Source organism: Rhinatrema bivittatum, chromosome 5 (assembly GCF_901001135.1).
Source record: "Rhinatrema bivittatum chromosome 5, aRhiBiv1.1, whole genome shotgun sequence".
Lineage (NCBI taxonomy): Eukaryota > Metazoa > Chordata > Amphibia > Gymnophiona > Rhinatrematidae > Rhinatrema > Rhinatrema bivittatum.
This window is the reverse complement of record NC_042619.1, coordinates 374,424,067-374,451,677: the sequence shown is the minus strand read 5'-3', so window position 1 is coordinate 374,451,677 and position 27,611 is coordinate 374,424,067. Positions and strand designations below refer to the sequence as shown.

General features: G+C 42.7%; 1 protein-coding gene across 4 annotated transcripts in view; it reads left to right on the top strand.

The window, feature by feature from the left end:
• The window catches only part of TBC1D8 (TBC1 domain family member 8), a 438,780-nt gene that overhangs the window by 264,548 nt on the left and 146,621 nt on the right, over positions 1 to 27,611 (top strand). For all 4 annotated transcript variants that reach the window (XM_029604799.1, XM_029604801.1, XM_029604802.1 and 1 more), the window contains one exon: positions 8,575 to 8,692. In XM_029604799.1, the coding sequence (XP_029460659.1) occupies positions 8,575 to 8,692 (118 nt within the window). The remainder of the gene's footprint in view (positions 1 to 8,574; positions 8,693 to 27,611) is intronic.

Sequence of the window (27,611 nt, the reverse complement as noted above, 5' to 3'; positions counted from 1 at the left end):
TTATCACAATCTGCTTCTGATTTAACTACTCTGAACAATTTTGTATCATCTGCAAATTTGATTATCTCACTCGTATTTCTTTCCAGATCATTTATAAATATATTGAAAAGTAAGGGTCCCAACACTGGGGAATATTGTGGTGTTTTTTGGTAAACTGTTATTGTGGCCATGTATCTCCATGGTCACAAAAGTTCCGGGCCTGAAAAATGGAGGAATTGCAAAAGACTCTGAGGAGATGCAGTCAGTTCTCCTCCTGGAGTGGGACCTCTTTTTATGTTCCCTGGGCATAGAGTTGAGAAGGAACTCCTCTAAGAGGTATCCCCAGTTGATGGAACAGGCCAGGTCCTTGGGGTCAAGCAAACAAAAAAACAAAGAAAAAGAAATGCTCTTTGTGGCCGGCAATGCATCCAGTGCCATAAAAGCATTGATCCAGCACCTTCGATGCAGCTGACACCTTCCAGCCCCAGCGATATCAATGCACACAGCTCTGGTGCTGTCGATGCATAAGGCTTCGAAGCACAATGCACCAAGCCCAGAGCATGCGATGCATTGAACCTTAACAATTGTAATGCTCAAGAGACAGAATAGGCTGCTCCATCATTGGCACATTGGGCAGCAGTGCTTCCTACTTAACTCTTTTCTACTTTACACATATGGAGAACTGGTTCCTTGGGGGCAACGGGTGATTTATGTTTAAATATCGTTATTGAGTTTCACAAAATACAAACATTGCCAAGTAGCCAGAACAAATAAACAACCACTAGCATAACGTCAGTAAATGTATAACAAAGGCAATGCGGTCCCTTAATCCCACTGATTCCCCCCTCTCCCTTAACTCCCCACAAAACGGGGCAGAGAGAGCAGTGACAAAAACCATGAAGAACAGGCTGGTGGAACCTTCACAGCCCCCCTTACTGCAAAAATAGGCCCCCCCTCCCCTCCCCTCCCCCCTTGAGTCTGAAGCAAGGGAACAGAACATAAAAAAGAAGAATTAATGAACACTAGGCAGTGAAAGATCATTGAGTATTAAACTGCTTGCTCTATGATGCAGAGACTGAACAAAGGCAGCCCAGATGGAGAGAAAGGGTTTAGATTTACAGGCGATGTCTGTGCGCTCAGCCACTTTCTCAGTCAGACACAAAAGGTGAACTTGATTTTTCCAGTAAGTCAAATTAGGGGAATCTGGTCCCACCCAAGATTAAAGGATGGATTTCTTGGTTACTATAATAGAGCCTTCTGAATCCACATCCGCTTATATTTCTGCCATAATGCTATTCCATGCAGATGGTCAAATAGAAGAGCGGGAGTCTGAAAAGGCAGCTGTATCCCAGTCACTCAAAAAATATAAGTGACAACTGTGTGCCAAAAAGCCTGAACATTAGGGCAACCCCAAAACTTATGACCCAGTGTGCCCAGTGATAAATGGCATTTCTCACAGATAGGCGAGGGGGTGAGATTAAGATGGTGAGCTCATACCTGGGAATAATAACGCGTGAGGAATTTGTACTGAGTTTCCCTAAGGTCTTGGCCACAGACAATCATTGGAATGCGCTTGAAACTAAGAGCGTATTGCACTACAGTTGTTTCCGAAGGAAGTTCACTTTGCCACTGTGATAAAAACCCCTCAAAATTCAAAGTGGGCTTCAGACATAGGAGAAGCTTATAATAATAAGAAATAGAGTTAGGGAAGGGATCTTCCGTATCAAGGAGATTCTCGCTGAACACTATTCCAGCCCTGGACCCTCAAGGAGCGAATGTAGTTCTGAATTTGAAAATAAGCAGATGTGTGTCCGGCAGATCAAATTCTTCACAAAGAGTAGAAAAGGTTTTAAAACGTCCCTCATCAGAGAGGAATTGTCCCACCCATTTCAACCCATTAGAGGCCCAGTGGGAAAAAATGCTACTGGCGAGCTCTGGAACAAAACTAGGATTGCGACATATAGGGAGAAATTGAGATATCATATATTCTAAATTAAGGGCCTTGCATAGATATCGCCATGCATGGAGGAAAGGAAATTAAAGCAGACTCTTTTTTTTTTTTTTTTTAACAAGGGTGGGGTCAGCCTGGTACGACATGTAAAAAGTAACAGAGATTGAGCCCAGGAGATATAAGCAATTGTTCAAAAGCTAGAGGCATGAAAAAGGATGTTTCCAGCATCCAGTCAGCCACGTGACATAAATTACATGCTGTATTGTATAATTTCAGTTCTGCGAGTCCTAATCCTCTGCAGTCCTTCCTGTGACGTAGAATCGACCACGTAGGCAGGGCCGTTTGTTTCTTCCAAATAAAATGGCGTACCAAGTAATCAACATGTGCTAAGTCCCAATTGGTATAGGCACTGAGTAAAGTTTGAAATAAATTAAGTTTTAGTCTGGGGAATTCTGCGGAGTACAGAATTTGCGTGGCGAAGAGGAAGGTCATGGTGCGCCATTCATGGCAAAGAGGAAGGCCGCCATGGGATGCGTTCCGCTCGCGGCGAAGAGGAAGGCCCTGGCATTCCGTGAATGGGGCATCTGCCATTTGCGGCGAAGGGGAAGGCCTCTGTGTGCCGCATTCCGCTCGCGGCGAAGAGGAAGGCCCCGGTGAGAGTGAATGTGAGTAGAGGTGTGTGTGAGGGGATGAAAGAAAGAGAGAGCAGGGGGATGAGTAGGAGCATGTGAGAGAGGGGAGGGGGTGAGAGAGAGAGCAGGGTGTGTGTGAGAGAGACCAGGGAGGGTGAGCGGGGGGGAGGGAGAGATCAGGGGGGGTACTTGAATGTGGGTCCCAGAGAGAGGGAGCCTATCTGAGGAGATTGTGAAGGAGTGTGAGAGATTGGGAGCTGGTGTGTATGAAAAAGGGATCATGTGTATGTGAGGGTGCTAGTCTATGTGAAGGGATTGTATATGTGTGAGAGAGCCTGTGTGAAGAGGTGCGTGAGAGAGAGACATAGGTAGCCTGTGTGTGGGTGTATGCGTGAGAGAGAAAGGGAACTTGTGTAGGTGTATATGCAAGAGAGAGGGACCCTGTATGAGGGGATGTGTGTGCAAGAGCATGAGGGAGCCTGTATGAGTATGTGTATGTGCCCTAGAGAGAAGGGAGTATGTATGTGAGAGAGGGAGGGACAAGAGGGAGCCTGTGTGAGGGGCAGTACTGAGAACGGGGTCAAACTCTGGAAGTGGCGTTAGAGTGGAAGGGGTTGAGCCTAGAGGTGGAGGGGAGAGATACTGGCAGATTGGAGGAGTTGGGGCCTGAGAGAGCAAAGTGGCCAGGAGAGTAGGGAGCGTGAGTGGAAGGGACACTCTTACAGTGAATTTCTAGGGACATTCTGCTCAAAATATTTAAAATTCTGCATCGTTAAGTAATAATTGTTCTGCATTTTTCGGATAGTAGAAAGACTAGGGGGCACTCCATGAAGTTAGCATGGGGCACATTTAAAACTAATCGGAGAAAGTTCTTTTTTACTCAACGCACAATTAAACTCTGGAATTTGTTGCCAGAGGATGTGGTTAGTGCAGTTAATATAGCTGTGTTTAAAAAAGGATTGGATAAGTTCTTGGAGGAGAAGTCCATTACCTGCTATTAAGTTCAATTAGAGAATAGCCACTGACATTAGCAATGGGTAATGATTCAGATGGACAGAATCAAATCACGGTGAACCTAGAAGATGTGGTAGGCCTGATTGACAAACTGAAGAGTAGTAAATCACCTGGACCGGATGGTATACACCCCAGAGTTCTGAAGGAACTAAAAAATGAAATTTCTGACCTATTAGTAAAAATTTGTAACTTATCGTTAAAATCATCCATTGTACCTGAAGACTGGAGGATAGCAAATGTAACCCCAATATTTAAAAAGGGCTCCAGGGGCGATCCGGGAAACTACAGACCGGTTAGCCTGACTTCAGTGCCAGGAAAAATAGTGGAAAGTGTTCTAAACATCAAAATCACAGAACATATAGAAAGACATGGTTTAATGGAACAAAGTCAGCATGGCTTTACCCAGGGCAAGTCTTGCCTCACAAATCTGCTTCACTTTTTTGAAGGAGTTAATAAACATGTGGATAAAGGTGAACCGGTAGATATAGTATACTTGGATTTTCAGAAGGCGTTTGACAAAGTTCCTCATGAGAGGCTTCTAGGAAAAGTAAAAAGTCATGGGATAGGTGGCGATGTCCTTTCGTGGATTGCAAAACTGGCTAAAAGACAGGAAACAGAGAGTAGGATTAAATGGGCAATTTTCTCAGTGGAAGGGAGTGGACAGTGGAGTGCCTCAGGGATCTGTATTGGGACCCTTACTGTTCAATATATTTATAAATGATCTGGAAAGAAATACGACGAGTGAGATAATCAAATTTGCAGATGACACAAAATTGTGCAGAGTAGTTAAATCACAAGCAGATTGTGATAAATTGCAGGAAGACCTTGTGAGACTGGAAAATTGGGCATCCAAATGGCAGATGAAATTTAATGTGGATAAGTGCAAGGTGATGCATATAGGGAAAAATAACCCATGCTATAATTACACGATGTTGGGTTCCATATTAGGTGCTACAACCCAAGAAAGAGATCTAGGTGTCATAGTGGATAACACATTGAAATCGACAGTTCAGTGTGCTGCGGCAGTCAAAAAAGCAAACAGAATGTTGGGAATTATTAGAAAAGGAATGATGAATAAAACGGAAAATGTCATAATGCCTCTGTATCGCTCCATGGTGAGACCGCACCTTGAATACTGTGTACAATTCTGGTCGCCGCATCTCAAAAAAGATATAATTGCGATGGAGAAGGTACAGAGAAGGGCTACCAAAATGATAAGGGGAATGGAACAACTCCCCTATGAGGAAAGACTAAAGAGGTTAGGACTTTTCAGCTTGGAGAAGAGACGACTGAGGGGGGATATGATAGAGGTGTTTAAAATCATGAGAGGTCTAGAACGGGTAGATGTGAATCGGTTATTTACTCTTTCGGATAGTAGAAGGACTAGGGGACACTCCATGAAGTTAGCATGGGGCACATTTAAAACTAATCGGAGAAAGTTCTTTTTTACTCAACGCACAATTAAACTCTGGAATTTGTTGCCAGAGAATGTGGTTCGTGCAGTTAGTATAGCTGTGTTTAAAAAAGGATTGGATAAGTTCTTGGAGGAGAAGTCCATTACCTGCTATTAAGTTCACTTAGAGAATAGCCACTGCCATTAGCAATGGTTACATGGAATAGACTTAGTTTTTGGGTACTTGCCAGGTTCTTATGGCCTGGATTGGCCACTGTTGGAAACAGGATGCTGGGCTTGATGGACCCTTGGTCTGACCCAGTATGGCATTTCCATATGTTCTTAAAATGTAATTACTTAAAATCTGTCATGTAAATTGTGTCATTTTAACCAATATAAAGTTTGCAGAATTTTGCAGAATTTTAAGTTTTTGTGCACAGAATTCCCCCAGGAGTAATAAAGCCACCTGGGCAAGAGAATCATTTGCACCAAGTGTACTCGGCTCGAAAGCGAAATCAGAAAGGTTTGCCATATTGTGAGGGTCCGATGGGTCATGCGGAAAAGGCGGATAAAATTAACCTTTCTGAGCTGAGATAGGTCTGTGGTTAATGTGACACCAAGATAGGAAAGAGACTCATCGGAAAGTCGCCAGTCCACATCTGTTGGATGGCAGGGTCGACCGGCAGGACTTCGCATTTATCCAGGTTAAGTTTAAAGCCGCCACACAGCCATATTCTGCTACATCTGATAAAAGAGCCGGTATGGACCGCTGCGGGTCAGAAACATGTAACAGAATATTGTCTGCAAAAACGGAAAGTTTAAAAGAAATGCCCATGCGCGCATCAGTATGGATACCAACGATAACTCGGTTGGTCCGAAGCCGACACAAAAAAGGCTCCAATGCTAAAATAATTAGCAAGGGTGATAATGAGCAATCTTGGCGGGTGCCTCTCCCTAATACAAACTCCTCAGACTTACACCCATTAACATATACAGAAGCTCGGGGTTCCTGATAAAGGACTTGAACAGCCCGCAAAAAAAACTTGGAGATACCAAAAACTTTGTGTTCGAAACATGAAATTCCATTCGAAGTGGTCGAACGCTTTTTCCGCATCCAAGCTTAAAAGCAATGAGGGCACACATTTATTTTGACTATTGGCCATGAAGACAAGAATTTTCCGAATGTTGGTAACCATATTGCGTTTCGGGACAAAACCAATTTGCTCAGCCTCCACCAAATGATAAAAATTTGTCCAGGTGAGTGGCCATAATCTTTGCAAGGAGTTTGACGTCGAAGTTGATAAAAGAGATGGGGTTCATATACAGTAAGTAATTTGAACTCTGTCCCATTCTCCTTCTGTGTCCAGTAAGGATACATAACAGTATTATATAATAAGATATATTTTTATTACAAATGAAAATGATATACAAGATCTGAAACAGTATTATCAGAACAAAAAAATTGCCATGCTGAGTCAGAATAAATTATGAACCTGTCTTTGGCAGTGGTCAGTGCAGGTCACTAGGTAGTACCCATAGATCCCAAAGAGTAAATACATTCCTTGTTGCTCATTTTCAGGAATAAGTGGTGGCTTTCCCAAGTTTACCTGGCTAATAATTGTTTGTGGACTTTTCCCCCAGGAACTTGTCCATATCCCTTTTAAACTCAGCAATACTAGATGTCTTGACCTGTAGCAACAAATTCCAAAGCTTGACTGTAAATTAAATGAAAAGGGATGTTTCATTTGTTTCGTGGTAAGCATATACGTTTTTCCATTGTACAAGCTTGGACACTTGCACACGTACCATGAAATGAATGAAACAAATGACCAACAAATGCACATATCTATAAATGGACAAAATACTTTCTCTTAATTTGTTTTAAATCTTGTTAGTTTCATTTCATGGCATGACTGCTTATCAGAATACTATTGGAACGATAAATAACTGTTCCTTATCTGTTCCAACCACTCATTATTTTATAAACCTCTATAATATTTATTTATTTGTTTGTTTTTATATACCGACTTTCAACACGTTATCACATCGGTTTACATGGAACGAGTTAAGTAGGTTACATTGTAACAGGGTGTGGAACTGGGGGAACATAACATGGGAGAGTAATTTAACAAGCAAATAAAGAATAACTTTGGGAGGGGGTATCTCTTATGAACATTTAGGTACATAGAAGCTTAACATTCTGCGTTAATTGTGGTTTCAAAATATGGCTTGAATCTGTGGGATGTTCCTGGGGGGAAGGGTTGATATTTTTGGGTTAGTAACTGTTTCAGTGTAGTAAAGGCATGGGATGGATAATAGGGGGATGAGAGTTTGGGCATTTCAAGGTGGAAATTGATTGGTGATTAAAGAGGGGGGTTAGAGGGTGTGTGAAGGGAAGAAGGAGGAAAAGATGAGGTGAGGGGGAGGTGGGAGTGAGTTGAGTGCTGGTTGTCTTCAGAATGTCGTGAAGGCTTTTTGGAAGAGCCATGTTTTTAGTTTCTTTTCAAGTCTTAGGTCTGTGGGGAGGGTGTTCCATAGGGAGGGTCTAGCTATGGAGAATGCACTTTCTCTAGTTGAGTTGTGGTGAGCTAGTTTTGAGGAGTGGGTTGTGAGAAGACCGGTGATTGTGGAATGTAGATTCCTTTGTGGTGTTTGGAAGTGTAGCGTGACATTCATCCATTCTGTTTTGTTACTGTATAATGCTTTGTGATGAGGGATAAGGTTTTGTATTGTATTTCAAGCTGACAAACTCTAACCTGTTTAGCCTATCTTTATAAAAGGAACTGAAGGACTGGATGAAGACAAAACATCAAGCATTTCATAGTTATGTCTGCTATTTTCCTTGCTTTGGTTTGGTCCTCTGTGACATTTTCTAGACATTTATATGTCTAATTTACTACTGATTTGAAATAGAAACATATAGAAATACATATTTGTTTTCATTTTATTGTATACCCTTGGAGATTTTCTATATGAATATTACACGCTTCTGTGCACATTTTGATAGATTTGCCACAAAATAATTGCATTAGGGGCTGTCCATAAAAGACTTTACGCTTCAACAGGAGGGATGGGATTAACACTTTTGTGACCAGGGAGGTTCTAATTTGAAAGGAGGTTTAGAGATTTGTGGTGAAGTGTGACAAGAGGGGGTGGCGGTTGATTTCATGCCAAAATATTGTGACGTCATTTATAGATGGCCCCTTAGCCAACTGTTAGGCAGACTTGATTGCTACCTCTCATTTCTGGGAGTGAGCAACACTCCCCTTTAGGATATGCCACGTCTTCCAAGTGACCTGGATTGGCCACTATCAGATACAAGTTGCTAGGCTTAATGTACCATTTGACCCAATATGGTGCCATTTTTGTTTATTAATTTGCTGTGCACTGCTTTCTAGTTGCTATTTTGTACATATTTTGTACATATTTTGTAAATGTAGTGTCAGTACTCAGTAGTGTCAGTAGTTGAAATGTCTGATAATTTTGATCTACCTATTAACATTTTTTTATTTTGGAAGAAAAATATATGTACTTCAGATTTGTAAGACCTCTGCTATGATGGATTTAGTTGCTCATATGATCATCATTTTGAATATTTCTTTTAGTCTATGAATATTTTGACTTCTGTTCTACTACTGTATGCCAAAGAAGAAGAAGCTTTTTGGCTGCTGGTCGCTGTTTGTGAACGGATGCTTCCAGATTACTTCAATCGCAGAGTTATAGGTACATAGCTGGCTTTTTATTTCTCCATCCTATGTTCTACTTTGTCAATAAATAATTGTGCTGAAAACACTGATGCATGAATTTTGTGGGCCTTCAGTTTTAATTTTCATTTCAGTATTGCCCTAAGCAAGTTAGTGCTTAGTAAAAGCTGTAAATTCATATATAGAAAATAGGAATATATTTATTGCCCACTTGCTATTTTGTACATAATACATGCCCAAGCTTATTATGGCAATTTCCTGTAAGGTATAATAGCAATTAGTGCTGGTAATCAGCACTGCATCTCAAATATTGTTTTATATATTAATTTAAAGACATGCAAATGAGCCAAAATTTCTAACTAAATGGGTTTTTATCAGAGCACCATTTCCTAGCCCTCTCCTAGAGGCTCACTCTAACCATTCAGGTTTTCAGTATATCCATAATGAATATACATGAGAGAGATTTGTATACACTGGATCTCCATTGTATGCTAATGTAACATAAGAAATTGCCATGCTGGGTCAGACCAAGGGTCCATCAAGCCCAGCATTCTGTTTCCAACAGAGACCAAACCAGGCCACAAGAACCTGTAATTACCCAAACACTAAGAAGATCCCAAGCTACTGATGCAATTAATAGCAGTGGCTATTCCCTAAATAAACTTGATTAATAGCAGTTAATGGACTTCTCCAAGAACTTATCCAAACCTTTTTTTGGACCCAGCTACACTAATTGCACTAACCACATCCTCTGGCAACAAATTCCAGAGCTTTATTGTGCTTTGAGTGAAAAAGAATTTTCTCTGATTAGTCTTAAATGTGTTACTTGCTATCTTCATGGAATTTCTCCTAGTCCTTCTATTATTCGAAAGTGTAAATAACCGATTCACATCTACACGTTCAAGACCTCTCATGATCTTAAAGACCTCTATCATATCCTCCTTCAGCCGTCTCTTCTGCAAGCTGAACAACCCTAACCTACCTCATACATATTCATTGTGGCAATCCTGAAAAACCCAATTGGATAGTTGTGCCTCTAGGAGAAGATGGGGAAACACTGAATTAGAGTCCCTGGTTTTTTACAGCAGATTTTTCAAGGTTCTGCAGCAAGAGTTAGTAAACTCTGTGGCAATTGTCAGATTTGCATAATTTTGCATATATTTGCGATTTACATTTTTTTTACTTCATAAAATAGTTGTTTACTGATATTTCTATGGCCATATAATTTGGTTCTTTATTAGAGGAAAAGAGATCTTTAATGATTAGACCTGGAGAGAATGAAGGGGGAAGGGATCTAGGAATGAGGGGAGAGGAGATCTCAAAGAAGGAAAGGAAGAAGGAATATTAGATAGGAGGGGGGAGAGGGATAAGGGATGAAGGAGGATAGAGACTCAGGAGGAGGAGAAGATGGGGGGACTCAGGGAGGATAAGGTAAGGGGATGAGGAGGATGGAAGAATGGGAGTATTGTGCATGAGGGTGGAATAGAAGATCAGGATGAAAAATAAAGGGAGAACTGGGGATACAGGAGAAGGGAAGATTAGAATTGTAGTGGAGAAGGAAAGAATCCACCCCCAATCATACCACATCCCCTCTTTTTCCTTTATCTCCCTCTCCAAAGCCCCCTTTTGGTCCCTCTTACATACCAATAGCCTCTCCAATCCTCTCTCTCACATCTTATGTTTGACTTCTCAATCTCTTCTTACATTACTTAGTGTGAAGGAGGCTTATTTAGAAATTATAATTGTGCTATATCCATAATTGATCCAAAATCATGGAATACTCTCCTGAATGAAATCAGGTCCATAAAAGATACAAAAGCCTTTCAGAAAAAATTAAAAGCTGTTCTATTTGGGGAAGCCTTTTCTGTTATAATTGAATGACATAATGTTTTAGTTTTATTATTCACTGTGAGTTAAACTTGAATATGCAATTTGTACGAATATTTTTAAGAAAATCTAATAAGCTTATAATCTGCAAGCCCTGATGGTGGAGGTGGACTTGGATGTTGTTGCTGTCATGGAGTCGTGGTTCACGGAATCTCATGATTGGGATTCAGCAATATCGGGCTATAACTTGTTAAGGAAGGACAGAGAGGACAGGAAAGGGGGAAGAGTGGCTCTTTATGTCAGAAACAATATCCAAACATCTGAGCTGCAAGGAAGATGCACTATGGGCCGACCTAAAAAAAGATGACGGGGCATCCATTTTTATTAGAGTGATTTACAGGCCTCCAAATCAAATGGAAGAACTTGACAGAGATCTGGTTGAAGACATCCAAAAGATGGGAAAGAAGGGAGAAGTGGTGATTGTTGGAGATTTTAATCTGGCAGATGTAGACTGGAGAATCCCTTCTACAGAATCTAACAGTAGTAGAGAGTGGATGCCCTGCAAGGGGCTCTGTTCAAACAAATGGTAATGGAACCCACGAGGGAGGGAGCTATACTCGATTTAGTGCTCACTAATGGAGATAATGTCTCTAATGTCCAGGTTGGTGCCCACCTCAGCACCAGTGATCATCCAACGGTACGGTTTCATATCACAAATAGGATACGGAGAAGAAGCACGAAGACCCTTGTTTTGCAGTTCAAAAACACAGACTTTGATGAAATGGGGAAGTACCTGGAGGAAGAACTAGAAGGCTGGGAGAACAAGAGATGTGGAACAACAATGGACCAAACTAAAAGGAGCAATTACCAAGGCAACTATTGTATATGTTAGAAAAGTAAAGAAAAGCAAGAGAAAAATGAAACCTATCTGGTTCTCAAAGGAGGTGGCTGACAAAATAAAAGCTAAAAGAACAGCGTTCAAGAAATATAAAGGATCCCAAAGGGAGGAGAACAAGGAAGAATATCTGGTGGAACTGAGGGAGACAAAGAAAGTAATCAAGACAGCAAAACGTTAAGCGGAAGAAAGGATTGCCAAAGAGGTAAAGCGAGGTAACAAAACATTTTTCAGATACATCAGAGAAAGGAGAAAAGTTCAATGTGGTATAGTGAAATTGAAAGGTGAAAAGGATCAATGTGTGGAGAGAGACGAAGAAATGACAGAAATATTAAACGAATACTTCAGATCGGTGTTCACTAAAGAGGACCCTGAAGAAGGGCCGTCACTAGTTAACAAGAAACTGGAGGGGAGTTGAGTAGATGTAACTGTTTACAGAAGAGAATGTATGGGAAGAGCTAGGAAAACTAAAAGTGGACAAAGCCATGGGGCCTGATGAGGTTCATCCCAGGATACTGAGGGTGCTCAAAGATGTGCTGGCGGGTCCGCTGCATGACCTGTTCAATAGATCCCTTGAAACGGGAGTGGTGCCGAGTGATTGAAGAAGAGCGGTGGTGGTCCCGCTTCACAAGAGTGGGAGCAGAGAGGAGGCTGGAAACTACAGGCCGGTTAGCCTCACCTTGGTGGTAGGAAAAGTAATGGAGTCGCTGCTGAAAGAAAGAATAGTGAACTATCTACAGTCAGAAGAATTGCTGGACCAGAGGCAGCATGGATTCACCAGGGTAAGGTCCTATCAGACAAATGTGATTGATTTTTTTGATTGGGTGACTAAAGAATTGGATTGAGGAAGAGTGCGTGTTGTGATCTACTTGGATTTCGGGAAAGCTTTTGATACGGTCCCGCATAGGAGACTTATGAATAAAATGAGAAGCTTAGGAGTGAACGCCATGGTGCTAGTATGGATTACAAACTGGTTGCCACATTGAATTCAGCGTGTAATGGTAAATGGAACCTACTCTGAAGAGAGAACAGTGTTAAGCGGAGTGCCACAAGGATCGGTGTTGGGACCGATTCTGTTCAATATCTTTGAGAGCAAAGGAATAGAAGGTAAAATTTGTCTATTTGTGGATGATGCTAAGATCTGCAACAGAGTAGACATGCCAGAAGGAGTAGAGAGAATGAAATGTGATTTAAGAAAGCTTGAACAGTGGTCGAAGATATGGCAGCTGGGATTCAATGCCAAGAAGTGCAGAGTCATGCATCTGGGGTGCGGTAATCCGAAAGAACTGTATGTGATGGGGGGTGAAAGGCTGTTGTACATGGATGGACTAAGAAAGAGACCTTGGGTGATAGTGTCTAGCAATCTGAAGATGGTGAAGCAATATGAGAAGGCGATAGCTAAAGCCAGAAGAATGCTGGGCTCCATAGAGAGAGGAGTAATGACTAAGAAAAAGATCCTTGGTGAGACCTCACCTGGAGTACTGTGTTCAATTCTGAAGACCGTATCTCAAAAGGGACAGAGACAGGATGAAGGCAGTCAAGAAAAGGGCGACCAAAATGACTTATGAGGAGAGGTTGAAGGACCTAAATATGTATACCCTGGAGGAAAGGATGTGCAGGGGAGATATGATACAGACCTTCAGATAAGAACATAAGAACATAAGAAAATGCCATACTGGGTCAGACCAAGGGTCCATCAAGCCCAGCATCCTGTTTCCAACAGTGGCCAATCCAGGCCATAAGAACCTGGCAAGTACCCAAAAACTAAGTCTATTCCATGTAACCATTGCTAATGGCAGTGGCTATTCTCTAAGTGAACTTAATAGCAGGTAATGGACTTCTCCTCCAAGAACTTATCCAATCCTTTTTTAAACACAGCTATACTAACTGCACGAACCACATTCTCTGGCAACAAATTCCAGAGTTTAATTGTGCGTTGAGTAAAAAAGAACTTTCTCCGATTAGTTTTAAATGTGCCCCATGCTAACCCCATGCTAGCCCCATGCTAGCCCCATGCTAACTTCATGGAGTGTCCCCTAGCTGAAAGTTTTAATGATGCACAATCAACAAACCTTTTCCATTGGAAAGTAATCAGTAGAACTAGGGGTCACAAAATGAAACTCCAGGATGGATGACTCAGAACCAGCGTCATGAAATATTTCTTCATGGAGAGAGTTATGAATGCCTGGAATGCCCTTCAGGAAGAGATGGTAAAGACAAAAATAGTGAGAGAATTCAAAAGGGCATGGGATAAACACTGTGAATCCCTAAAGGCTAGAGAATGGAAATGAAGAAAAGAGTGCCTGGGCGTAACTTGCTGGTGTTGCAGTTACTACCCTTAACCAATAAGTCTTCATACTGTTGATGCAACTCCAACATTGCTCTCTGCTTTAACAGCATGGGGAAAAGGGGAATTGGATTCAGACAGCAACCAACAAGGACCCTAACTTTTTCAGTCTGGGGAAACTAGCATGGGGGTAACTTGCTGATGCGGCTGTTTCTACACTTAATCAATAAGCCTGCTACTTTTAATGCAATTCCAACTCTCTGCTTTAACGGCAAAAGGTAACAGGGAATTTGACTCAGACAGCAACCAACAAGGGCCCTGACTTTTATGGCCTGGGAAACTGATATATATACACACATATTATATATGTGTGTGTGTGTATATATATTTCTCACAGGACAAGCAGGATGGTAGTCCTCACATATGTCCACAACATGTCTCCTTAGCATGAGCTAATGCCAATTATCACTTACCTTTTCCTCCCCCTACCCCCTCCTTCCCTTATTTCCCTTACCCCCCTCCTTCCCTAATCTCCCCTTTCCTCCCTCCTTCCCCAGACGCTTCTTCCGCAACGCCTTTTTCCGTAACTGTATTTGATATTGGTATTTATATTTCCACATCCAACATAGGTCTGTTTGGATTTGTTTATTAAGACGTACTCTACATATAATGCTATTTGTTATTTGTTAATGGTTAATGGTTATTGGTTTGTGGTTATTTGTTACCTGTCATCTAACTTCTTGCTCTCAATGTAACGCCACTACAGCGATTATTTCCACGTATAAGATGTGTTCTACTTACAATGTTATTTGCTATCGGACGAATTTGTTTCAATGTAACGCCACAGCTGCGATTGTTCAGTTTCAATGGAAACCGATATGATTTGATATCTTCTTTCAAGAATGTCGGTATACAAAAATTCTAAATAAATAAAATAAATAAATAAATATGGGTGACATCACAGGATGGAGCCCTGTCCGGAAAACTTTTCTGTCAAAGTTTCTACAAAGCTATGACTGACACTGGCACACTGAGTGCACTGAGCATGCTCAGCCTGCAATTATCCCTGTGAGCCACAGGTGTCTCCCTCAGTCTTCTTTTTTCCGCTCTGCAGTAAGCATAGCTGTTACGAATGGGCTCAGGTCAGGAGTCATGAACACCACTAACAGGGGGTGTCTCAGGGTGGAGAGGCAGGACTGCAGAAGAGTCTAGATGCTGGCTGGTGCAGGCAGGAATGAGTGAACCCTATGGGCAAGTGGGAAGGTGGAATAGGCAGACGGAGTCTAATACTGGGTGGAGATACCTGATACCAGATGCATGAAGGTAAGGGTGAACTTGAATACTGGAACAGCATGGAGGTATGTGTGAACGTGAATGTAGGTAAAGGTGTACAGGAAACTGGAACTGGGTGCTGGTAAGGATGAATTCAGGAAGCGTGCAGGTAAGAGTAATAATGGCTGGAGGTATAAGTGACTGAATTGAGGAAATAAGACTGACAGAGAACTGGACAGACAAACCAGGACAGCACTAACATTGAACATGAAACACATAAGCCCGAAGGCAGCAGAGCGAGGCAGAAGGCCCGAAGGCTACAGACAGCAGACTGAGGGCCCGTAGGCCACACACACACAGCAGGCAGAAAGCCCATAGGCTACAGACAGCAGGCAGAGGCCCGTAGGCCTCTGCCTGCTGTCTGTAGCCTATGGGCTACAGACAGCCTGTGGGCTATGGGCATTTCCATCGATGCAGAAGCATCGATGGAAATGCTAAGCAGGGTTATAAAGGGAAGTGTGGAACATAGAGAAGACAAGAGGAACCAGTCAGGAGAGCATGCTCACGGGGGACCTCTGGTGGTGAGGCGGCTGCCTAGCAGCCAAGGTCATAACAATAGCGGTTAGGAGCTCTGTGAGAAATTCTAATACTTTTTCACACGGAAACACTTAAACTTTTACTTCACAAACACTTTTCCCTGCACGGGTCTCCCTTCGCGTACATTTATTCGACGTTCTGTGAGTACTATGCCCTGTTTATTCGGTTGGTTCCTGTCACCTCCCTGGCCTGCCAACCAACTGCGGCCTTCCCTCTCCCTATGTTTTCAGTTAGCCACACATAGCCTGTGAGTGTCCCTCTGTGACACTCTGCCTGGTTATTAGCACTAGTGGGACAGGGACTTACACGGTTTCCATTGCCGCCAGGGCCCCTGTCAATTTCAGGTCCTTCGATTTCCTCGGTACCCTCGCGCAGTCGCCGCCATCGCTACCGTCGGTACCCTCGCGCAGTCCGTCCTGGATTCTTAGATGCCATCGCTACCCTCCCCCCGCGGTACTCTGATGCCGACGTCCCTGCATTGTTTCTATCAGTGCCATCCATGTTTTTCATCCATGGCACTGATTTTTCTTTGGGTTTCATCGGTGCCATCATTGCCTGGATGGATGCCATCGACGCTCACCTTTGTGTCGTCGGTGCTATCCATGCCCGGTTCGATGTCGTTGCCCAGGGCACTTCCATCGATGCCAGGGTCATTTCCATCGGTGCCCAGGGCACGTCCATTGATGCCCAGGTCCATTCCATCGATGGGCATCGATGCCCAGGTCCATTCCATCGATGCCCTTGACGCCCACGTTGTTTCCATCGTTGTCTTCGACGTTCCTGTTGATACGGTCATCGACTCTGTTGATGCCGATATCATTTTTCCGATGCCAATGATGTTTTTTCGATTATTCAATGCCACATCGTTCCCATAGATACCTACGCCAGTCATCATTGCTCTGCCCGAGTCATCGATGTTTTTTCATGTATATATTTTTAACGATATCCTCGAGGCCGCTTCGGCCATCATTGACACCGTCAATACCGACATAGCACCGCCACGTAATGCCCTCGCCTGAACACAGTGCTCCATGCTTTGGGTTCTTATTAAAGCCCCGTATTAGCCTACGACACTACATAGTGCCAGGAGCAGTGCAGGCATGCTGACAGTCCGTCATCAGTCGCCATCCAAGACAACGAGGGCATCCATCTCGGCGCTGGGGAAAGACCGGGCCGAGCACCATGGCATGCATCGTCACCAACACGGTGACCGTCCACCACCGATGCCATCCAGCACATCGGTGCTATCCTTCTCGATGCTGGAGAATGCTCGGGCCGAGCAACATCACCACTGCCATCGACACTGTTCCGCACAGTATTGGCAGTCCTTGGTGCTCCAGAAACACCGGTACGAGTTCCGAAGAATTCTGCACTGGTGTCAACGAGACATCAAGCCGCTGTGACGAGGGCCAGGTCCTCGAGCTATTAATTGGCTCCCCTGTTCCCGAGGCGTGCCCCACCGACATCGGCGAGAGATTGTGGCCCTCCACTAATTACGGTGGAAGCGCCAGCCACGCTCAGCCTGTCTCCTCTATACCTGTGCCACCATACCAGGCATCAGAGTTGACGGGCGTCTACTCCCTCGATGACTCCTGAAATCCACGGAGCCAGCAATCTTCACCAGCTCGTCCTTCGGCGATCCATGTCGGATGGTAAGTACCCGCTTCTGCGGCATTCCCATTGAGATGTGTTCTCTAATTCGAGCCACATGGTTCAAAAGGTTCTAGGTCATGTACCTTCCAAGAACTGTATTAGTGTCATATATCGCTATGCCAGCTAAGTCAGCCACAATACCAAGAGAACCTCTCTATCTTTTCTTTGGGATTACATCACGACATCCTCCCGTTTTCAGCAACGAGGCTCTGTACTGATTAATGCTCTGGCTTCTGGTTCCTGATTCAGAACCAAAGTTCCAGGTGCATTCGCTGATCTGCTAAACACGAGATCCAGCAAATACTGCCTCAAGTGCAAGTCCATCTCGAAGCCTGACAACAGGTCTCGGTGTCCCCTTGTACAGCACACAGAAATTCGGGTAAGATATTACCGCTCACGCTCCCATGGGAGAGTTACATGATATCCAGAGTACATCAACCCCTCCAGTTGAACACCTCCAGGTATCCCAACAGGCCGGATATCAGAGCGGCCACCCCACTTTGTACCATTGTCCCCGGTACACTCCCCCAGATGCTCAAGCCACCAGCTGGGGACTCCCAGACAGCATGGCTAATTCATGCTGCTTATCTAAGGGAAAAGAGCAAGTTTGCTTACCGTAAAAGGTGTTTTCTGTAGATAGATGAATTAGCCATGCTGACCCTCCTGCCTCCCCGGACAGTTCTTGCTACCATATCATCTGCTTAATCACGGACTGAGGAGACTGAGGGAAGCGGGAGAGATGCCAAGCAGGCACACACTACAGCAAGACTCAGAACTTTACTTTGAGAGCTCTGCCACCTACAGGACTGGAGGACATCCCAGATAGCATGGTTAATTCATCTGCTATCTACAGAAAACACTGCTTACAGTAAGCAAACTTGCTCTTAATGCCAATTTATTCTGGATAAGACAGTCTCTAATAGAAGACAGAGCCTTGGTGTTTTTTATTTTCCCTTACTTCCCTTGCAGTAGTTTAACTTTAATTTGTTTTTTCTCTCTCTTTTTGGCACCTTTCTGTCAGCCACATGGCAAGCCACACAGGGGCGTGAGCCATGTGGGGCCGTAATCGGCATCACCAAAGAGGAGTGGAGATTTGGCAATATCCCCTCCTTTTTGCCGCCACGACACCTCTGAGGGGAGGTTTCTCCTCCTTCTATTTCTTCACTGGCATGTTTGCTTTCCAACAGCTAGCCCTATTTTGGGCGACTTGGGTCAAAATCCCACCCATATTGCAGTCACGGGTTCTTTTCTCCTCTTTCAGAGGTGACCCTGTTGATAGATGTGTTCGTTGGCAGACAGGGCAGTTTCTATCCATGCAGATGATTCCACTGGTGTGCCATGATGTTATTAGGTGGAATAACGGTTATCTTAAGCCATAGGTTTGATACCTAGACTCTGTTTGTTGGTAGTCTGTTCTACGGATCAGACTGTTCCTTCTCTGGTACCCTCAGAGTTCTCAGATTGGTAAGGACATCCTCTTCCACAAGGACTGCCTCTTTCAGCATTCCTGTTTTTGCTCTCAGCAGAGAGGTTTACAGGCTTCTTCCTCAGATTATTCTCATTCTGCTGAAGTCTAGGACTGTCAGTATCTTACTGAGGTGAGACAGGTCCTGTGGGCTGTATTTGCCTCAATGCAACTCCCTGCTGGGATTGGCAGGGGGTTTGTATGGTTGAGAAGTCTCCCATCTTTATTTTCTACTCCAGGGCTGCCGAGAAAGTCTCCTTTGTCCGGCAGCCCTGAAGTTTTCCTCCTTGTGTTGTTCACCTCAACTGACTTTCAGTCAGACAGTCCAGGAAGAAGCCAGGGGAAGCATGGGAGAGTGGTCTTGCATATACCTTCACAGAAGGGTATATGATCCTTTCCCTGCTTTGGCTAGTTCACTGGCTGAGGTGCTTCCCTTTCGCCTGAGTTCCCCAGATGGAGAAGTATATCATTCAGCTGAGTTTCAGTAGCAGCTCACTGCCCTGCTCAGCATTTTGGCATGAGGCTTCCAGTGGAAGAGTAGCCATTCATGCCTCGGAACTTGGGGGTTTTATCTAGTCTGACCTTAGAGGTCAGATATTGTACTTGTAGTAGCTCAGTGGATGGTGTCTGCTACAGACCCGGATATATCTTGTCACTATTTCTCTGGGCGGACATGTGGATTCCATGCCCACTGTTTCTTTTGGACATATTTTGGGCGTTACTCTGCGTGCCCAATCTTTCTTGTTACTCGGTTGATAATAAACCACCGTTTTCTTTTTGTTGGACTCTCCAGCCCCAGCTGATTTTCAATTATCTTGTGGCAAAAAACCCCCTAAATTTTGTGGTTTTAATTCAAGTACTTGCAAATTTGTGTCTTTGCCCTGTACCCTCTGGGTCCTAGGCCTACTGGTGCTAGTCAGAGTTCACTGTTAAGAAGCTCTTGACTGTTTGATTTTGTGCAACCCTAGTGGGTTTCTCAACCAGTGCTTGCATTATAAGAACATAAGAATTGTCATACTGGGTCAGACCAAGTGTCTATCAAGCCCGGTATTCTGTTTCCCGTAGTGGCCAATCCAAGTCACAAGTATCTGGCAAGTACCCAAACATTACATCTCTGATCACTGTTGCGTATTAATTAATAGCAGTTTATGGATTTTTCCTCTAGGAACTTATCCAAACCTTTTTTAAACCCAGTTACACTAACTGCTATAACCACATCCTCTGGCAATGAATTCCAGAGCTTAACTATACGCTGAGTGAAAAAGAATTTTCCTTGATTTGTTTTAAATGAGCTACTTACTAATTTCATGGAGTGACCCCTAGTCCTTCTGTTATCTAAGAGAGTAAACAACTGATTTACATTAACTTTTTCAAGTCCTTTCATGATTTTGTAGACCTCTATATATGTCCCCCCCTCAATCATCTCTTCTCCAAACTTAATAACCCTTAGCATTACCTCATAGAGCAGCCGTTCCATGCCCCTTATCATTTTGGTCGCCCTTCTCTGCACATTCTCCTGTGTAAGTATATCTTTTTAAAGATGCGGTGACCAGAACTGCACGCAGTATTAAAGATGCAGTCTAACCATGGAGCGATACAGAGGCATTATGACATCCATCCTTTTTAATAATTCCTAACATTCTGTTTGCTTTTTTGATCATCACAGCACACTGAGCCAACAATTTCAATGTATTATCTAGTATGACGTCTAGATCTCTTTCCAGGGTGGTAACTCCTAAGAAAGAACCTAACATTGTGTAACTACAGAAGTGTTACTTTTCCCTATATGCATCACTTTGCACTTGTCCACGTTAAATTACAAGGTCCTCCTGCAATTTATCACAATCTGCTTGAGATTAACTACTCTGGATAATTTTGTGTCATTCGCAAATTTGAGATTCTCACTTGTCGTACCCCTTTCCAGATCATTTTATAAATATATTAAAAAGCACTGGTCCAAGTATAGATATCTGAGGCATTCCACTGTTTACCTTTTTCCACTGTGAAAACAGATTATTTAATCCTACTCTTTGTTTCCTGTCTTTTAACCAGCTTGCAATCCATAAATGGACATCGCTTCCTATCCCATGACTTTTTAGTTTTCTTAGAAGTCTCTCATGCGGGACTTTGTCGAACACCTTCTGAAAATCCAAAAACACCACATCTACCAGTTCACCTTTGTCCACATGTTTTTTCACCTCTTCAAAAAAATATAGGAGATTTGTGAGGCTTGGCTAAATCCATGCTGGCTGTGTCCCATTAAACCATGTCTAGCTAAATGTTTTGTGATTTTATTCTTTATAACAGTTTCCACAAGTTTTCCCGGCACTGAAGTCAGGCTCACCGGTCTATAGTTTCCTGGATCTTGTTTAATTCTGATGGATCTTTCTTCCAATCTTTGAATGAAGATCTTTTGGCTAAAATAGCCTCTTTTACCTCATTTTTTAGCCATACCGGTAATCGTTTGAACTTCCTTCCACCTTTCTTTTTTCTTTAACTTTCTTTTTATTGGTTTTAACATATTTATTTATTTATTTATTTTTGGTTTTTATATACCGGAAGTTCCTGTATAATATACATATCACTCCGGTTCACAGATAACAGAGATAACTATCGCCGAGATGGCGGTTTACATGGAACATATAGAACAGTTAATCTATTATAAAGTAGAATACAAACTAAGATCTACTAAGAACACATAAATAAAGCAAATAAACATTACAAAATTGCTGTGGGATGGGAGGGTTGTTATTCTTCCTGCTCTTAGCTCTCTGGGAAAGCTTGTAGGAAGAGCCAAGTCTTGAGTTTCACTTTGAACGTGGAATGGCACGGCTCAAGGCGGAGGTCTGGTGGTAGTGAGTTCCAGAGCGAAGGGCCCGCTGTGGATAGTGCGCGTTTCCTCAGGGAGGATTTTGCTGGTTGGGTGATCATTCTGTTCTGATATGCCCTTCTGGTTGGCTTTTTAGAAGTGTGTAGTTGGAGCTGGAAGGTTAAGTTGAGTGGAGAGATGCTCTGTAGGGCCTTATGAATCATCATGCTGGTTTTGAACTGTATCCTGTATTTAATGGGGAGCCAGTGGAGATGCTGGAGGATCGGGGTGATATGGTCCCTTTTTTTGGCGTTGGTGAGAATTCTTGCTGTGGCATTCAAGACCATCTGGAGGGGTTTGGTGGTGCAGGCGGGAAGGCCCAGCAGGAGTGAATTGCAGTAGTCCAATTTCGGGAGAATGATGGCCTGGAGTACTGTGCGGAAATCCCTGTAGCGGAGAAGTGGCTTTAGTTTCTTTAAAACTTGTAATTTAAAGAAGCATTCTTTTGTGGTGTTATTTACGAATTTGTTGAGGTTGAGTCTGTTGTCTAGGAGTACACCCAGATCTCTGACTTGAGGAGAGGTGGTGTATCCTGAGGTGTCTAGAGGATTGCAGGCGGTGGTTGGGGCAGATTGTTCCGGAGCTATTATAAGAATTTCCGTTTTGTTTGTGTTTAGGACTAAGTTGAGACTGGCTAGTAGATCGTTGATGGTTGAGAGGCATTTATTCCAGTAATCCATGGTTTTGTGTATAGTATCCATTATAGGGATGAGTATTTGTATGTCATCCGCGTATAGAAAATGGATTAGATTGAGGTTAGTAAGTAGATGACAGAGTGGGAGGAGATAGATGTTGAAGAGGGTGGGGGAGAGTGAGGATCCTTGTGGTACCCCCATTTTCAAATACAGTCATATTTGAAAAGCAAAGCAGAGGTTATATTGCTGAAATAAAATAAAAATATACATGCAAATGATAAGAAAATGCCACAACAATCCTCTCAAGATAAATATAGATATATTGGGGGAAAAGAAAAAGGACTAAGGGCAAAACAGATCAATCACATCAGAAAAGGGGAAAAAAAAGCAATCCTTATTGACATTATCCAGTCAAAAGAATTCATCTTAAGTAGGTTGAGGGGAAACAGTGCATCTGGCCGCAATAAAGTTTCTGTTGTACAGGGTCGAAAAAAATGTTATCTATTAGTATTCATAACCACAATACATTTACATGGATATCCAACAACACAAGAAGCCCCCAGAGCTAACACGTCCAGTTGCATGACAAGAAATATTTTTCTACTTTCCTGAGTAGACCTAGCTAGATCAGGAAAAATCCAGATCTTCTCCCCTTTAAATAAAGCATCACATTTGCAAAAAATTAACAAAGAATATTATCTCTGTCATGGAAAAAGACAAAAGAAACTAATAAAGAAGCTCTATTATGTGAAGGTAGAACAGAATTCTCAAGAAATTAGGTTACATTCAAAGAAACTTCTTGCTCAGTTCTGTCCAGAGTATTTTTTTTTTTTTTTTTTTTTTAGTAGATGGCAAGTAAAAAACGTTTCTGAATGGGGGCGTAGGCTGACTCCAGAATTTGGAAAACTTCTTGCAAGTAAAGCTTGAACATTTCAATAGGAGAAAGTAATAGAATTTGACAAAAATTCAAGATGCGTAGATTCAAGTTCTTTGAAACATTATCTAGGCTTTCTAACTTGCGTGATACCCAGAGTAGATTCCACAGTTTGTTTGCTTGAAGTTCTTTAACCTCAGAAACAGATATTTCTAAAGTAGAAATAGAACCTTCGCATTTAACCATATGTTGCTCTTGATTCAGATATTTAGCATGAATGTCTAAGGTTATGACCAGAAAGTCCCAGAGACTGTCCAAAGTCACTTGAGAAGGTTTAGTCATAGCAGGTTTCACCTGGAGATTGTTGAAGGCTCCCGAATCTCCTGTAGACCAGAGACTTTACCAGGCGAAGAAATGCCACCCGCTACCAGAGCTCTTGGAACCACTCCCTGAAGCGAACTAGCCACCTCCTGAGGTAGTTGAAACCGCTTTTCCATTTTCAGCTGCAGTCCTTCAGCAACAGCAGTAGCACAAATGCCGTCTGATAGAGCGGGAGAGACGCCAGATAGCAGTTTCTGTTCCGGTGAATCTAATCGCACATGAGCGGCGAAATCAGGAGGCAGCGGCAATGATCGGGCAACCAAGGTGAGCGAGAATTAGATCTAAAATTGCGGCCCTCTCTCATTGGTTCCTGAACCAATTGCTTCATAAAACTCTTTTATTCCATCCAGGAACTTTATCTCTCTAGCGTGTCCTGATGTTTCACTTACCCAGTCAATATTGGGGTAATTGAAATCTCCCATTATTACTGCACTACCAATTTGATTAGCTTCCCTAATTTCTCTTAGCATTTCATTGTCCGTCTCACCATCTTGGTCAGGTAGACGGTAGTATACTCCTATCACTATACTCTTCCCTAACACGCAAGGGATTTCTACCCATAAACATTCAATTGTGCATTTAGTCTCATGCAGGATCTTTATCCTGTTGGACTCTATGCCATCCCGGACATAAAGCGCCACCCTGCTTCTCTCTATCATTGTGATATAATTTGTATCCTGATATAGCACTGTCCTATTGGTTATCCTCTTTCAACCATGTCTCTGAGATGCCAATTAAGTCTATGACATCATTCACTGCTTTACACTCTATTTTCTGGATTTGTGTACAATGCGCCTGCCTTCGGACACTTTGTTGCGTATCGGGGTTTCTGTCTCTTGTCCAGCCTCTTTGAGGTGAAAAACCCAACTCTTTTCCTTTCTAGAGCCCTTATGAGTCAGCTGCCTCACTGGAAAAGGGGGGGGGGGGGGAAGAATGGTGGTGCTTCCGCACTAAAGGATTTCCCCAGTTTTCCCGTTTCACAGCCTTATGCTTGGGAATCACCCATGTGAGGGAACTGCCATTCTGCTTGTCCTCGGAAAAAGCAGAGTAGCTTACCAGTAACAGGTGTTCTCCAAAGACAGTAGGATGTCAGTCTTCATGTCGTTCCCCCCCAGGTCTCTTCTGAGAATTTGTTTTTTCATGTATTTGCTATATCATGGACTGAGGGACTCTGTCTGAGAGACAAGATGAGGACTACTGCTGCACATGCATAGTAGAGCATGCTGAAAGCTGTAGAATCTTTCAGATCAAAGTTCCATGCTGGGCTCCATCAAATGATGTCTCTATGTGTGACGACTGATATCCTGCTGTCCTTGGAGAACACCTGTACAGGTATATATCTCTGCTTTCCTCAGCAATCTACAGTTGCCAGATTCCTGAAAGGCCTAAATCATCTTTGAGTTAGAGATCCTGCTACTATTTGGGATCTAAACATGGTTCTTGCTCAGCTCATGAAGTCACTCCTTGAGCCTCTAGCCACAGCAGAACTAAAACATCTTTCTTGGAAGTTTTGTTTGATAGCAGTGATTTCTGCAAGTAGACAATGCGAGTTTCAAGTGCCAATCTCATATGCTCTGTATACCCAAATTTTCAACAACAGTCATTCTAGTTTATTTATTTATTTATTTAAAAGACTTCTCGCCTGCATAATCCTCTGCATTAATATTCATATATTGCCTCCATTTAGAAAACAAGTGTTTAAATGTTATTGATAGTGTTAACTGTTTTCTCAAATTGAGAAAAAACAATGAGATCAATTCAAGTAGTAGCTGAAAGAGATCATGAAGTAGCACTTTAGCTTGGCCAACTCAGACTTCATCTTCAAGGTAATGCTTCGCCAAAATGTGCTGCACACCCCTAGAAGAACAGAATAACTTTAAACAGTTATTTTTTCCATAATTCAGGGGCTTTCTTCTAGATTCTATGTATCTGTCTTCCCCCTAATGATCAGCTAAGTCTGTCAGGCAGCCATCCTGCTTGTTCAAAGTCAGGGAGGATGATCAGCCATGCATATGGGTAAGTCATTTGATGATGCTATTATAGAGTTGTTTCATGGAGCAGTCTTGCAGAGAATTCTGGAGAAAGCCTGAAGGTTTTTCCAAGCATACATGAGATTTCCCGCTCAGAAACAACCTGTGGAGCCCCCTCATTCCTTTTTTGTCCTTGGCTATAACGGACATATTCTCTGTTGCACTTCCCCCACAAGAGAACATTTTTCTTAAGTTTGAGCCTCCATAGTTAGCTAATTTGTTTCTTTTTGCCTGTTAGTTTCTCCTTAAATTATCATTTACAACAGTTTGTAAGTTTTCAAGTTTTGGGGTTTTTTTTGACATGGGGCCTCATTTTCCAATATCGCATTGGTAACGCATTAGGGGGCGTTACCAATGCAAATGAGGCTTCTTTCGTGCAGTGGGAAAACATCGCGTGCGGCGATGTTTTCGCCATTCACGAAAACAGTAGCGCAATTCACGATGTTTTCCCAGTGTGCGATGATTCTTTGGGTGTTTCATCGCAGTGCACGATATTTGCCGGTTTTGCAATCGAATCATCGCGGTCCACGATAGTTCCAGACTCCCAGGGGGGGGGGGGGGAAGGAGGAGAGAGAGAGAGAGTGAGAGCCTTACTATAGTGCCTATGCCCTAGACAGGTATTTTAACCCCTATGGGAGGGCCACCTACTAACTCGGGGTGGGGATTAGGTATGAGCGTCGGGGGTTGGGGGCCACTTTCGCATTCCACATGAGACCTACGGAAAGAACAGTGGTCTCTAGTGAAGATTTGCTGGCCGTCGGAGTGAGGAAACTCACTCCAAGAGGAGATTTGGGCTACGTTCTCTCCACCTAGCTTGGTGTCCATCAAAAGACAGAGCTTTTTCAATTGCAGGCCCAGCTATCTGGAACAATATCCCAGCAAATCTCAGATTGGAACCCTGCCTCTTAACCTTCAGAAAAAGACTAAAGACGTGGCTCTTTCACCAAGCCTTCCCAGATCCTCCGGATAATCACTAGTTTGAGCCTCAATTCTTACAAGGACTTTGACACACTTCCTCCTGAACAATGGACACTGGCATTTCCTGGTTAAAGCATATGCTCTAACCCGTTAAATTATTCGTATCATGTTATATTTATTCTACCTGCCTCTATCTTCCTTCCAGCTTGTCTTTAAGCCTCCAAGTTTTCCATACCTTGTTGATTGTAACTTTGACTTATTCCTTTTCCTTTGTTATCTATTATTTACCAGAATTGTTACCTCAGTTTTACCCTTTGTTAAAATGTAAACCGATCCGATATGGTTATCTACTATGAAGGTCGGTATAAAAAACTGCTAAATAAATAAATAAATAAATGCTATCTCTACGAAGTAGAATCTGAACAGCCTTTGAAGTGAAAGCCTCATCTGTTGCCTGACATCACTTGATTCTGATGCTCAAATAGTTTGAGCATCAGATTTGCTGAGGCTATGACTCTTATCTCAGAATCTGAGTCTAAAGAATCTGAGTCTAAAGAATGTTGGGGTCTAGTTTATAAGTCTGAAGGAAGCTAGTTGTGAAGAAAAACATTCTCTTTACATTTACTCTGACTTTTCTCCTTCCCTTCACAGGTCATATATAGATCTGTTTTTCCACCCCTCCCCAAAGGGACTTATCTTTCCTTAGCTCTCCTCCCTCCTACCAAAGCCATCAAGCATGTTCCAATACAAGAAACATGTACTTCCTGGTACCTAAGAAAACTGAAGAATTCCATCCCATTTAGACCTAAGGACCTTGAATAAGTTTCTTTTGAAGGCAAAGTTCAAGGAAAGTTTCCTTGGGCATTATAATTCCCCTTCTAAAGAAAGGAGACTAGCTATGCCTTGTGGATCGATACATCTGCATAAAAACATATCCTATTTCTAAGTAGTATCCCAGATTTGTAGTAGAGAATCACCACCTCCAGTACTATGTTTTGACCTTTGGACTTGGAACCACTTTATTTATGAAATGCTTGGCATTCATTGCAGCATTTCTATGTAGATTGGCAGTTCATGTGTTTCCCTGCCTGGATGATTGATTGATCAAGAGCACATCTCAGACAGGGTCTAATGAATCCATGTGCAATGCCATTCAGACTTACTATTGTTTGTCATAAATTACCCAGCATCTGATTTGAGCCCACTACCTCAATTGGAATTCATCTGGCTTTGCT